The sequence below is a fragment of the Hirundo rustica genome, chromosome 4 (assembly GCF_015227805.2).
Source record: "Hirundo rustica isolate bHirRus1 chromosome 4, bHirRus1.pri.v3, whole genome shotgun sequence".
NCBI classification, from domain to species: Eukaryota; Metazoa; Chordata; class Aves; order Passeriformes; family Hirundinidae; genus Hirundo; species Hirundo rustica.
Window position 1 is genome coordinate 56,685,209 of NC_053453.1, and position 13,784 is coordinate 56,698,992.

At 43.7% G+C, this 13,784-nt stretch overlaps 1 protein-coding gene across 1 annotated transcript in view; it reads left to right on the plus strand.

Moving 5' to 3' along the window:
• Positions 1 to 874: 874 nt before the first annotated feature.
• The window catches only part of APPL2 (adaptor protein, phosphotyrosine interacting with PH domain and leucine zipper 2), a 33,146-nt gene continuing 20,236 nt past the window's right edge, over positions 875 to 13,784 (plus strand). Inside the window, exons 1-2 of the mRNA XM_040063481.1 lie at positions 875 to 999; positions 5,711 to 5,809. Coding sequence (XP_039919415.1) covers positions 946 to 999; positions 5,711 to 5,809 — 153 coding nt within the window. The 5' untranslated portion in view covers positions 875 to 945. The remainder of the gene's footprint in view (positions 1,000 to 5,710; positions 5,810 to 13,784) is intronic.

Below are 13,784 nucleotides of genomic sequence, written 5' to 3' on the forward strand. Positions count from 1 at the left end.
TGTAACCCTGGATTTTTGGAGAAACTAAAGCATCTAAAAGCAATGGACACCCTACAAAAGCATGCACATAATCAAATGCTCGCTGTGCTTACTTTGCAAACATTAATTTTGTTCAACTAAGCATCTGAATTAATGTCCGAGTGCTGGAGTTACCCAACACAATTAAGACAGCAACAAGACAGTCATGAAAACGTATCTCAGTACATGAACTTAACTTAGTAACTTAAAATGCATCCCTTCTAACCCCCAATGTTACGGGGTTATGGGCTCTGGCTGTGTGGGGATTTGCCTGTCGGGAGCACAACGAGGTCCCCCAGTTTCACTGGCAGATGGTGAAAATATGGACAAAACCAACTGCAGACGCCACAAACTGATAAGCAAGCGGCAGTGCTGAATCCCGGCCGCTGTCCCCGGCGCGCACCTGAGCAGAGCACAGCAAAGGGCTCGCCCGCAGCCGGAGGTCCCCAAGCCTCACGAGCTCAGGCTGGAGGGGGTGATCTTCCCCAGGTTTTAATCACACCCTCGCAGCCTCTCTCAGCTGAGGGGGTATCCAGGGCCCCTGCTTCCCTGCACCCCTCCTTCCGCAGCCCTGCTCTCAGGGAGCGGAGCCGCTGCACCCCGCCACCCCCGCGGGGAGGAGGGCACGGCCCGGCCTCCACCGGCGCCCTCCTTCCCGCTGCCCGCCGCGCTAATGGCGGCAGGAAGCCGCCCCCCACCGGCCCTCCCCGTGACTCGCTTCCTCCAGCGGAAGGGAACTGGGCGGAGCGAGCGGCCCCGGCCCCGTCAGCGGAGCCGTCCGGCAGTACCCGGTGCTTGCGGAGCGCCGCGGCCGCCCCCGCGGGCACAGGGAGAGGGAGGGACGGGCGCTGCCGAGCCCCGCCGCCGGGGCGTGCCAGCGCCGCGCACCCCGCTCCTGCCAGGGCTCCGCCGCGCCGCAGCACCAACATGCCCGCCGTGGACAAGCTCCTCCTGGAAGAGGCTCTGCAGGACAGCCCGCAGGTAGCGGCCGCTGCCGGGACAGCCCGTCGGTCGGTCGGTCGGTGTGACGCGCCTGAAGGCTCGGTGCCGGCGGGCAGCCCGCGGGTCTGGCCGGGCCGGGGCGGACTGACAGCTTGGCGAGGGCCGGGGAGCAGCGTCCCGTGGCGGGGAGAGGGCTGCCGGGGGCGGTGCGGGGCAACAGCGCGGCACGGCGGGCCGGGAAGTGGGTCACGGCCGGCTCGGCGGTCGGAGCCGATGGCAGCGGGGATGCGCTGAGGCGGGCGGACGGACGGACGGACGGACGGCACCCCGTGCGGCCGCGGGGGAGGTCCGGTGTCCCGCGGGGGGTTCGTCGGGGAAAAAGCAGGCAGAGTTTGCTCCTCGGGGTCTCCTGGGACGAGGGCTGTGCCCCAGCGCGGGGGGCACTGCGCCCTATCCCCTCACCCCCTTAGTGAAACTCCGGTGGCTTTTTCCTCGCACCGTCCCGTGTGGGTGTGCGCTCGGTGGCTGTAAGGGCTGCCCTGAACAGCCGAGGTGTGTCGGGCAAGGACAGGCGGGCAGGGCTCGGTGCGCTGGCTGCCCCCGAAGGGAAAGGGACACCTGTGCGCCGTGAGTCACCTGGCCTCGGTGGCAAAATGGGCTGGAGGAGTGTCACCGCCGGCGTGCCTGCTCCCCAAGGGCCGCAGTTCCGATACGGGAGCTGCCATCAGGATAAGTGAGGCGGATCCCGCCGAAGATAATCTCCTTCTGATGGGGTCTGAGGAGCGAGGAGAGGCGGTCGCTGCCATTCCTTTCCCCGGTGCAGGCAGGGGAGGACGTTCCTGCTTTCGCCCCAGCGCGGTGCCCCGCTGCCGGGAGCCGCCGTGTGCACAGGGAGCCCCTGGCACTGTGGAAGTCCCACAGAGAAGAACATGCCGTGTCTTGATGTGTTCAGGGGCTGGCGGAAGAGAGAAAACAGCAAGGGGAAAGGGTACAACTTCACTGAGGGATGCAGAAGGCGAATGCGCTTGGGGACAAAGCGTGGTGCAGAGAGAGATACGAAAGTAGTTGGTGAAACAGGGAAAGAACAAATGAGGGCAGGGTGGATCAGTATGGGCTCAGCTCCCAGGTAACCCTGTGTTGTAATCCTAACTCGTCTGCTGATGGAGCAGGAGGAGGAATGAATAGGTAAACTGTGGAGCAGATTGCTGCAAGGTGTTGCAGAGTCTGTCATGAGATATTTTGAAGGAGACATTGAAAGTGCACCTGTCAGGACTTAACGAGCCTCATTTTAGCCTGGGTGGTGTGGTTTGGTTGTTCTGGTTTTTTTTTTTATTTTGTACTTTCATGAAATCCCTTTCTAGTTAGAGGGATTTCCATCATCTGTTTGATGTGGCGTATTTGTAATCATCCTTGGGAGTTTTAAACACTGGGCTGGAAGAAGTGTTGAGTAAAATGATGTTGCACCAAAGTCACCCCTACTTGGAGCAAAGGTTTGGACAAGGTGACCTGCAGAGTTCCTTACCAGCCTGAGCTTTTCTAGGTTCCACAGTTTACCAGAATGTACCAGATTCATCATGGGTAGTTAGTAACTTTTTTAGTGTTAACCTACCCACTGCCTCCTGAAGCTGACGAAATTGACATGCAGGGAAGTGAATTAATTTACCTCTTCAGTCAACACTTCCCTCAATGATTAAAAATGTAACACTGACTGAAAGGAGCTGAACAATGCACTGAACTGAATTTGGAGATTGTTGTCTTTCCTGAAATAAAGGCTGTTAACATATCCTTTGCAATTGCTGGAATGCCAGGCTGTGCATAAAACCTGAGTATTGGCAGGATGTTTTGCCTTGATTTGGTCATTGCTTTTTCTTCAAGCTCTTTTTGGAGGGACATTGTTTAATTTTTGTAATGGCCCAGTGTTACTAAAGAACATTCTTTTGATGCAAGGAAGCAGGAGTGGGTTTTTCCAGTCTTTTATGTTTTATTACTTTTTCACTGGGAAGAGCTTTAGATTCATAAAATCAAGGCAAAAACTCTCTGTTCCACGGAAATGAGCAGCATAGCATCATACAGGATCATTTACTTCTGTGTGAAGTAAACTCTGTGCTCTTTGTGACTCTGCTGTCTGCAGTCACAGGAGTGCAAAGGGATGGTGAAATGAGGATATAACCTCACTTTGTATAATCTGGGGGAAGTATGTGATTTGCATGCAAGACGAAGGAGAATTAGGCCAAAGTTATTTCTTCATTAGGTTTCTGAAACTTGATTTATCTCTCCCCATCAATATAGTACTTTTGTCTTGATTTGTCTCCAGACAAATCTAAAAGATTTATGGCTGAAAGAAGCCATAAGAAGTGTCTTAATTTTGAGGTGTTTGGCTACAAAATAGAGAAAAAATTATGCCAGCAGTCATGCTAAAATCAAGGGAAGTACTTACATGAAACTAGAAAATTTCTTCCTATCTTTCCAGAAGCTGAGATAATGTCGTGAATAATGGGGCCTCCTAAATGTTAGCTTCATATTTGGATTACTGGTTTATTTCAGCAACATTAGCTGCTATTCCAAAATTTGTCAAAACAGCAACAAAGAAAATACACACATGCTGGTATTTTGTTGCAGTGATTTCATATGGTATTCTTAAATGTAAAAGTTTCCAAGAATAACTTCCAAACTGTCTGAATCATTTATTGTTTTTATTGTTTTTGCACAATGTGCTAATAACAGAGGCCAAGACTTTCAGAGTTTGGTTCCTGGAGCTGTTCTACCTCAAGCCATATTTAGACAAATGAAAAATCTGAACCTGCAAAAATTCAGTAAAATTTATGAATGTAGCTGACATTCCTGTGTTTTAGAACCTTTTCCAGCAGGCAGAAGTGTGTGATTTGTAGTCTACTTCAGCAATTTCTTTATAACCTTTTAGATTTGGCTTGATAAACATTGTGTCAAGTTTTATAATTTTTGCTTTCCCCAGATTTATTTTTTTAACTGTCTTTGTACCCTGTACTTTCCACGTGCTGTTTTAACAAAACAAGGCAGTTGAGCACTATATAGATACAAGATAGTTTGTTGATGTTATTTTGCTTGTTCTAGTACATCATTGAAGATAAAACTTTTGAAACCAGATATTTTTGAAAATCAATGTTTTCAGTTACTGAAATAATATCTTAATGTGGAAAACTCTCAAAAACATGCCACTGTCCTTACAGGAAAGTTCTGTACCGAGGTTTTTTAAACATTTGGGTTCCTGGTATCCATTTCATTGACCTGGACTTCTCTTCGTTCTCTGGTTTTTATGTTCTCTTTATTTGAAAACAATACTTTGTAATGCGTATTCCCTTACATGCTAGGATCTCAAAGTAGCTTCCCAAACTGCCAGCATCTCTCAGGTAGGATGTGTTGAAGTAGCTCAGCACATCAGCAGAGTGAACTGTTGAGAGCTTTTAAAGTTACTCAGAGTAGGAGGGTTGTGAAGAGAACCCAAAGACTGACTCCTAGGTCACGTATTTTAACTGCTGAGCAGCGCTGGTTTCTGGCTTAGATACTTCTCAACAGATGTGAAATGGTAGTTAATCATGGGCCAGGATTCTTGAAGGATGCTGGTGTTGGATTTTTGTGCAGGGAGTTTTGCAGAGAAGAAAAAATGCCTTGGAAAATGCATCTGCCTTCTGTTAAAATAATGGAGTATCTTAAAACTTTGAAAATAAATTTCCCAAATTCAAACCTGAACGCTTTAGGTACATCAGAGATTCCTGTAATAGGGGGATAAATAAAGCACTTGCCCTTTTGCAGGACTGACCTGTCTGTGAAAGTACTGGAGTTTATGTATGCCCCTCATGTAAGCAGATGAAGCTCATGAATGTCATATAAGTTAGCTGTACAGATGGAGAAGCATTTCCAGTTAGCTTCAAATAGATTGGATTTACCAAAGCTAAGACTAAGTATGGGTCATGACTTTGTTAAAGGGACTGTCTTTCTTCTTTAATTATTGTGAAGATCTACCAGATTCTGGAGCCCAGCATTATTCTGAAATATCTTTTCTTTCCCATCCTGGGAGCTGTGTCAGCAACATAATTCTTTATTCCCGATGATTCCACTTCAACAAACCAAGGGAATTTGTGTCTTTAAGATAACACAAGTTCTTCCTTCCCCTTCCTGCTTGCTGACAAAGATGAGTTAGCAGAATGAAGAAAGTACAGGCTATCTCCAAGTGGGTGTGTACTTGTGTGCCTTTTGGAGATGAACACTCAGTTGTTTGGTCCAGTGACATCAGCTCGCTTTGGCCATGGCCTCTTAAGAGTTGCTCAAGACAGTGGGGAGTGTAAATTATCTCACTGGAAAAGGGTGCTTTCAATGCAGTCTGACACTGGAGAAGTAAAGTGAGCAAGCAGTGGTGTTTGACCCCCAGTCCTTAGCATGGTTTGAATTACTGTTGTCAGCAGGAAGATACTCAGGATTTTTTACATTCCTAATTATGTTGTAAGGACTGTCTATTAGTAGGAGCAAGAGCCTGAGCATCGGAATGTGGCTGTAGCATTTTATAAGTTTGTGTCCTTGTGCCTCAGTTTACTATCCATAATAAAGAACTAATTTCCTCGTGTTTAGAGATCCTGAATAAACAGAATTGTGCAAGTCAAGGGCATATTATTTCTGATTGCTTTTTACTTTTTACTATCACCTCTTTGTAGTTGTTTGATTCTTTCTAATATTTCTGCTCAGGACTGAAAACTGCTTTTTTTTTCTTTTATTGAAGACTCGTTCTTTGCTCAGTGTCTTTGAAGAAGATGCAGGAACCCTTACTGAATACACAAACCAGTTGCTTCAGGCAATGCAGCGAGTCTATGGTGCCCAGGTAATTTTTCATTTGTATTTCTTTGTTTGATGTGGAGTAAAAGATAAATTGCTATTATGATGCTGCTGTTTACATTAGAGTTGCTAAGTACATGTACCTTCTGTGGTTTAAGAGGAGTTGTGGCTTTTTTTCATCTGATAGCTCAACCTCTTCCTGCTTTGATGCTCAGGAAACTCATATTAATGGATATGACTATTAATTCAAACAATTAATCAAAATAAAACTGTGCTGTGTCTTTACCTTACAAGGAGGCCAGCCTTGACAAAATTGCTTGCCAAAATATAGACACAATTCCCAGGTCTGCACGCTGACTTTAGGCACCAGCTTTGATGCTGTGGCTCACCTCCTGGAGGGAGCTGTCCATGTCCATTGATTAGAGAGCAAGTGTGCACTTCGGGTTGTGCTAAAGTCAAGTGCCTACAGTAGTCGTGAAAAAAAACATGAGCAGGAGAAATAACATTTTCTAGAGTGTTTACATGACCTAGATGACTAAATCCCTTTGAAAGTAAAACCTCTAAGAGAAATTATATCCAATGCTTTGGAAAATGTAAGCCTGAGTGATTTTCAGTGAAGCTAATTTCCATGTGCATAAAATTAAGTGTTTCAAAATTCCATATCTGGGTCTTTAAAGACATACACGGTGTCTCATGGAAATTTTGCAAGAATTTATGTAGGTTAAATTCCTGAGTTCACTAGGAACAACTTTTCTATTCTTAAACCAGTAAATCAGAGTACACAGAGAGATTAAGAGCTCAGGGGTATTTTGAATTTCCCTGAAGAGTGCCTGATCCTTACTTTATTAGAAATCAGATCAGCTATAAGTCTTCATGTCCTGGATGTTGTGGAAATGCAGAGCAGCCAGAGGTTTGCAGCACTGCTTAGGTACACAGGAAATGATGCAGGGCATGGCCAAGGTTTCAAGAGGTGACATGAAATCAGCACTGAAAGTCAGGGATAGGCATTTTGGTAGAGTCAATGTGCTTTAAGAGTAACAGAGTGAGGGCACGATGGGTGGTAGGAATCTGACAGCAAAGACTGGGTAGGATTGAAATGGATGAAGAAGGGAATCAGGAGATAAATTTGATTTTCAATGTCCAGCTTATAGGCTGCACGTCCCTTTCTTCTGCTGATGACATTTTAGAATGTCATTTTAGGAAGTGATTGCTTTGGTCTGTGATTCAAGGAAAAAAAAAAATAAAAGCTTTTTCTGCTTTAGTTTGCCTCTTCCTTTCCATCTTGATTTTAGCCTTCTCCATTTCTGTTTCACCACAATTATGACATTTCCTTTTTCTTCTCATTGTCTCAGTACCCATCAGTACCCACCAGTATTTTGCAGTACTACTGAGTCCACTTCATTTTTCTAGCACTTTTTGGCCACTTCTTTCCTGAACACTCCTTTAGTTTGATGTAAATACTCAGTCACTTGTGAATATTGGATGTATCCTTTGAAGTAGATCTTTGGAGTTTGATGCAATTTTGAGATGTAGAAATAGAAGAATAATGCTGAATTGCCTACCAAACTTAAATGGACAGTTATGAAAAAAGTGTGTGGTATTTCTTGGCTGCCTAATCACAACTTGAGAGAAAAAGCACTTTCGTTGCTGTGTTATCCAGGCCTCAATAGCAGCGTATTAGGAGGTGTTACCAACTCTGTAAAAGCTGAGAGTACTGAGAAGCCACTTTCTGAATTTGACTTTTTATTTTCCTGACTTAAATTTTGTCTCTGCAAAGTCAGATTTTCTCTTTGTAAAGTTATTGTCATCTCCTGCTCTGATTTCCATATCCGTAAGATAGGAGTTACAGATACTGACCTACTTTAAAGCAATGACGTAAAATGACTGGGATCACAGTCATGGCAGTCAGACAAAGCAGCAGTGGGTTGTAGCAGTCTCCAGTACTGAAAATTCAGGGGTTATGCCCCCTCAAAGCACTTATGACTCTTTAAAAGAATGTTAATTTTGGTTTTTTTGTATAGTTAGTTCTGAACTTTAACATTTCCTGGATGTCTTAACCATGTTTTCAAGATTTTTTAGGGGGCTAGCTTACTAGAAGTTTGGTGTTTCTTGTGATGAAAACCCAGATTTTCATGTAATTCAAACCACTGTAACTGGTGATCAAATAGCATTAGTTAACAATGCTTCAGTGCGAAGTCTCAGGGGAGTAGCAATTACTGCCAACTGCATGCTGTTAATTAATGTGGATATATGCATATATAGCTGTCTCAAAACACTGCTCTGTGTGGAGAGACGCACTAAATTTGTAAAGTGACAGCTCACACTTCTTTAAGCGCTTGGATCAGTGTATTTGAAAGGAGTGTGAAAAAGAAATACTTGCCCATATTTAAAAAAAAATAAAATTAGGGAAATAGGAATCCTTTTAAACATCTTTTCAGACTTACATGTATTTTACATGACAGGATTTTCAAAGACAAGAGCAGGACTTTTCAAAAGGGTGTAAGGAGGGATGTGCAGCATCCTGTGCGACAGTGGCTCTGCTGCCTGGGCTGCAGCTGGGTGATGCGTGGGTAGCAGACTGCCTTGGCTGCAAGGCCCTCAGTGCTGTACAAGCCTCTGGTTGCCCTGCTCTCACCTCCCTGGGCACCCACACCACATGGGATCACGTGGTGACTCTTCTGCACATGGAGCTCTTTAGTGAAAAAGAGGCTGTGATGCTACAAGGCAGATGCAGTGTGCGATGCCCTGATTAAGGAGAAGTCACAGGACCTGAAAGTGGCACTTGAGGAGCGAGGTTGCCCTAGTGCCCTGGTGAAGGGGAACTGACAGAACCCAAAAGTAGCCCTGGAGGAGTGAGGTTTGGTTGATCTGGCTAAACAGTGTGATTAAATACAGTAGAGCATAGTGAAGCATTTTTATATTCATCAAATAAACCACACCTATGTGAGTACATATTATACTTCCTGCTGTAGATCTCCCAGATGTGCTGTAGTACCCTGAAATAGTTACCACAGTAGAGGTCTTATGTAGGAGGTGTTCCTTACAGAGTTTATTCCTGTAGTGCTTCCTTCTTGCACGCAAGCCCTAATGCTGCATCTGGCATTACTGCTGATTTCTGTGAGTGTTATGTTTGTCAGTCTGGATGTTTTATTACCTGAGCAATATTATAATGCAGCAGCAAGCAAGGACTGTTAGAAAATTTAATTTGCTTAATTTACAATGCTGAGGGTCTTGCAGTGGTTTATGAGCAAAGTGTTTACCTTCCTGACCACTGTCATAGTAGATTGTTTTCAGAGCTTTACTATCATTTCCAGTTCTCCATCATGCTCTAGAAATGGCTGAGCTGGGAATCTTCACTTGAAGCAAAATGCCTTTAGGAGATTCTGGTGTCCCTACTGACTATTAGTAGGGCTAAACAGTTGAGCAGGTGAGAGTAAGATGCAGTATTTTGTCATTGTAAAAAGATTTCATCTCATGAGTCCTGGCAAACCTGCCTAGATACAGGGGCAGTGATGTCAGAAGAGAAGTAAAAAGAAACACGTTTTCTTTATCAATATGTTTGGAGAGGGAACAGCATGGGAGTTGTGAAGCGTGATCTTGTTCAGCTTGTGTCTCTGTGAGAAGTTGTCTTGTGATTCCAGAGGCACACAGGCAAAGCAGCAACAACCTCTGCAGCTCACTGCCTTTTTACATCCAGACTCTTAGAGAAACTTTGAACAGTCACGGAATAGTCTTAGTTTATGGGTACCACATTACATGGGTGTCAGGACAGCTTGAATCTCTCAAGCTATTTTAGGTAGTGATTCATAAGCGTTACTTTTCTCTGCAAATTCATGGTTCCTCGTGTCTGCATTTTTCAAGAGTGCTGCTTGTTTTATTTTCCAGTGTGTTGCCTTCAGTAGGCTATAACTCAGTAATTGGGTGTCAGGCTCTTTAGGCTATGCATAGACTTTCATATTTATTTTGTTGCATAGCTAAACCCAAGTGCTGAGGGTTCTTGTTTAATTAGCAAGTAAGCACTGATATAGCTTTTCTTTTAACTGTTTTCTTTTCATGTCTAAGGGAACAATTGTGTTGCCTTTTCAAATTAGAAGACCTTTTTTCTAAAACATTTTGATGGAACAAAAATTAAATTCGCATTTTATAAACTTCTAGTTCAACACAGAGAAGCTTCAACAGAGTGTTAGAATGGGACAAATATTTGCAATAAATTAAAATTTTTGTCACTGACTTCTGTGAAATGTGTATTTCTATTCCATACTTGTAAGTTTGCATCATACCTCTTACCTTCCTGAGGCATATTCACCATACATTGCTGACAGAGGTAAGCAGAAGATTACCACGTGAGAACTAATGTATTTGTAAAGGCATGGGAGATGGATTTAGTGCTGCCTATGAAAGTGAGCCACCGTGCCTGGAAGCAAGTTAACATTGTGCTAAGGAGGATCTGGAGATCCGAGGCAGCAAAAATGTATGGATACCCTGCTGATAGTAATTCTCTTGACAGAAGAGGTTCGTTCTTTGCCGAGTTAACCATCCTATTGTAGCTGCTTTTGGTGTTTTTCAGCAGAGCTTTGACTGGTGGCTTCTATTCCTTGGAGCTATTGGATGATCCTTTGCTGAACTGTTCCCGTTTGCAAGGATGGAATGCCATGCTGTGAATCGGCACTAGGGCAAGCCATATGTTAGCCTGATCTTGTAAAATGCTGTGCAGCCTGAGCACCCTGGTGAGGCTCAGCTTCTGCAACCCTGGGTTCATGTTTCCAAGCCATTTAATATGCAAACCTAAGCCTGTAGGACTGTGCCATTTACTAGATTGCTGGATAATTCTGTTTTGTAGGAAGATAAACATATGTAAATGGAGCTGCATAAAACTGGTATCAAGACCCAGTTCTTTCTGTGCTGTGCTTGATTTTGAAGGTAAATATGTTGCTGAGTTCTGAAGGGGTAGACAGATTGCACCTAACTCCTGGGTCCTCCACTTCAACTGCATACCTGTCTCTTTTTTCTCTTTGATGAGGCATTAAGTTTTCCCAGATGTAAGCCAAAATTTATTTTGTGTTATTCTGCACGTACAGAGTGCATGGATAAATACCTTTACCTGTGTCTAGCTTGTTTATATGAAGCAGCCTTTGGCAGTTCTGTGTGGTATTGTAGTTTTAAAAGTGCCAGCTGTAGCAGGAGTAGGAAAGTTGTTTTGCAGAAAGCTTCATTATATTGGGATTGGAACTGGGCATGCTGGTATATCTGTGTCTTTAGAAGTTAATTTATAGCTCAACTTAATCCTTTACATGCCCTCAAATCTGTAGTCTATTAGACAACTGTCTACGGAAATACCTTTGGATTTCAGCAGATTAGTCCTCAGAGTTTGTGTTGGAGAAATACAGAGAACCTAAAAATGGATGGACTTCCTCACTGGTAAATTGTAAATGGCATGGAGGTTATAGAAAAATCAGTCTCTTCTGATGATATTAACAGCTTAGTGAATAAAAGTGATAATGAAGAAGGTGGAATCAACCACATGTCTTTTCTCTGGGCACTAGCTCAGAAAATAAGCTGGACTTTTTTTTTTTTTTTCCATTACCTTATCCATTTGAACTAGACTTACAGGAATCTATTCCTAGGGCTGTCCTGCAAGCCAGGGTTAAAGAAAAGGGGAAAAAATAAAAGTCAGCATGTCTATAATCACTACCGATTTCATTATCCTTATTTACATATAGTTTTTTCTTCCTTCTTGTACACTTCTTTTACATTAATGCTGAGAGATGTCTTCCCTGTTAGGTAAAACCATCTAGTGCAAATTAACGTATTTGCAGTGGCCAGTACTTGTTAAGTTTGCCTTCATTTAGAAAGCTTCAATTTCTCTTCAGGATTTTATTGAGTTTTTACTTGATGTATCATCTCATTGATGGCTCTCCTTCTCCATAAATGCCTGATGAATTCTGAAATGTCAAGATAATGTGAAAGAGATGTGGAGTCAGGAATGTATTGTAGTTTTTCTTTTTCTGTGGTGTATTGAATTGCAGTCACTTCAGGACAAAGGAAATCAATGTTGCTGTATCCATGGGAAAATGCCTTGGAAATAGATTAAAGCCTGTTAGAATAATTTGCATGGATTTAGTGGATCTGTCAGCTGAAGCAATGCAAATAACTTCTAAGTCTTGGAACTGAATGGCAGCAGGGCAGGGGGAGGGGAAGAGGCTGATTAGGAAGAAATGGGAGGAGGATTAAACCAAACTTTCCCAGATTAGTGTGCTTAGCAATGCAGTATTACCACTAGGTCAGCAGAGCACTTTGCCTGCTTCCTGTTCCTTATGCAATGGACTGTGTTTCAACTTGCTAGCTTAACTAGATTTGTTTACAGTTCCCAAATGATACAATGAATTATTTTGTATCTCTAATGGGAACTAAATCTGGCAGGTGTTGAGAGGGAGGATGAAGGACCCAGGAACTGACTTTTCCACATAGGTAGGGATTGAGTAATGAGTTTGTGGTGTTCTGACACAAAGAACTGAGCCAATAAATGAAAAATGTGACCAGCTGGCAGCAGTGGGTTGTGAGAAGTGCTTGGAACTGTTGTCCCCAAATCAGCCTAAAATCCTAAAGTAAGTTTTGTGTCAGGCGCATCTCTGAACTTATTTTGTGTCTGGAGTACTAGCTATGAATGTCTGCTTGGGGTCTGTAATTAACTGTTGTCACCTGATTGTGTACTTGGTAAGGTGGTGTTAATTTACACCCCTCTGACATCTTCTGGGTTTATGTATTCTCCCATTATCTTGTCACATACTTGAGACCACTCCTGGGGATTGGTGATCCCTGGAAGATGTTTATTCCACACACCTCTTTACACTGCCCATCTTCAAACTGCCCAGCACAGATGAGTAGTGATCCCCTTTGAATATTAAGTGAGGGAATGGAGGATTGAGTCTAAAAGCCAAGCTGGTAGAAACTTTGTGGATGGTGAACACAGAAGAACAGAATGTCTTTGGCCAGGGTTTTTTGGGGTTTGGAATTCTGTTTGTTTGTTTTTATCAGCCCATTATTCTGAAGCTTCTCTTAGAGTTAGCAGATTTAAGCCAGAGGTATGTATTTTCCTAATTCAGAGCAGATCACGAAACTGCAGACTTCAGGAATAAGTAAATTGAAACGAATGGGGAAAAGAGACGTGTTTCTGATAACTGAGTTTGTTTCAAAAGATTTCTCTCACCCTGATCAAGCTGTACAACTTAAAGGTGGCATCACAGTCGCTGTGTGAGGACTTAGAGCTAGGTAAGAACTGCAAGACAACTGTCCTTGAGGTTTTGTTTATGAAAAAGACGCTAGGTCTGAGAACCCCTCCTTCTTTTTGTAGTCTTAATTTCCTCCCACATGCATAAAAACAAACCTTTTTAATGTCTTCTGTATATTTGCGGGGAGTCCTGTCCTCTCTGTCATAAACTCGTTGCTTGCTAGCTCCCATTTGGAAGGTGGTAAAGTCTCTCTGGTGTTCTTACTGCTTGTGGACAGATAATTAAGGCTCATTCTTATCCATGCCTGAGCCCTTAACAGGGTTTGTTTTTTCCTTATAAGGCAGAACATCCTTTTCCATCCTCTGCCTCGGGAAATGCTTAAATACCAATTGTTTGTATAAAGAAAAAAACTGCGTAATCTGCATAACCATCCCACAGATGTTACAGAAATCATTGGCATTATTGCTGTGTGAAGGTGTGGTTCTTACTACTAACTGGGCTGAGAAATAAGACTAATCAGTCACTGTGCAGTGAGACTAGTCAGGGGGTGTGCATGATCCAAGCATGGCCCCACGTGATCTCAGCTCTGTTGGTACCTCAGAGCCTCTGCTGTGCCATCTCCCACACCTGTGAGTGTTAGCACCGTGGTGTTTTAAGGTGCTCAGAATGACCTCGTTCAGTTTTTCCCGTCATGTGCTCGCGGGCAGTTGCTGGTACCTAGGCTGGGGCTGCTTTGGCTCTTTTTATTTCTCCCCTGAGCACTTGGGCACGCTTGAACACTGACTGAAGGTT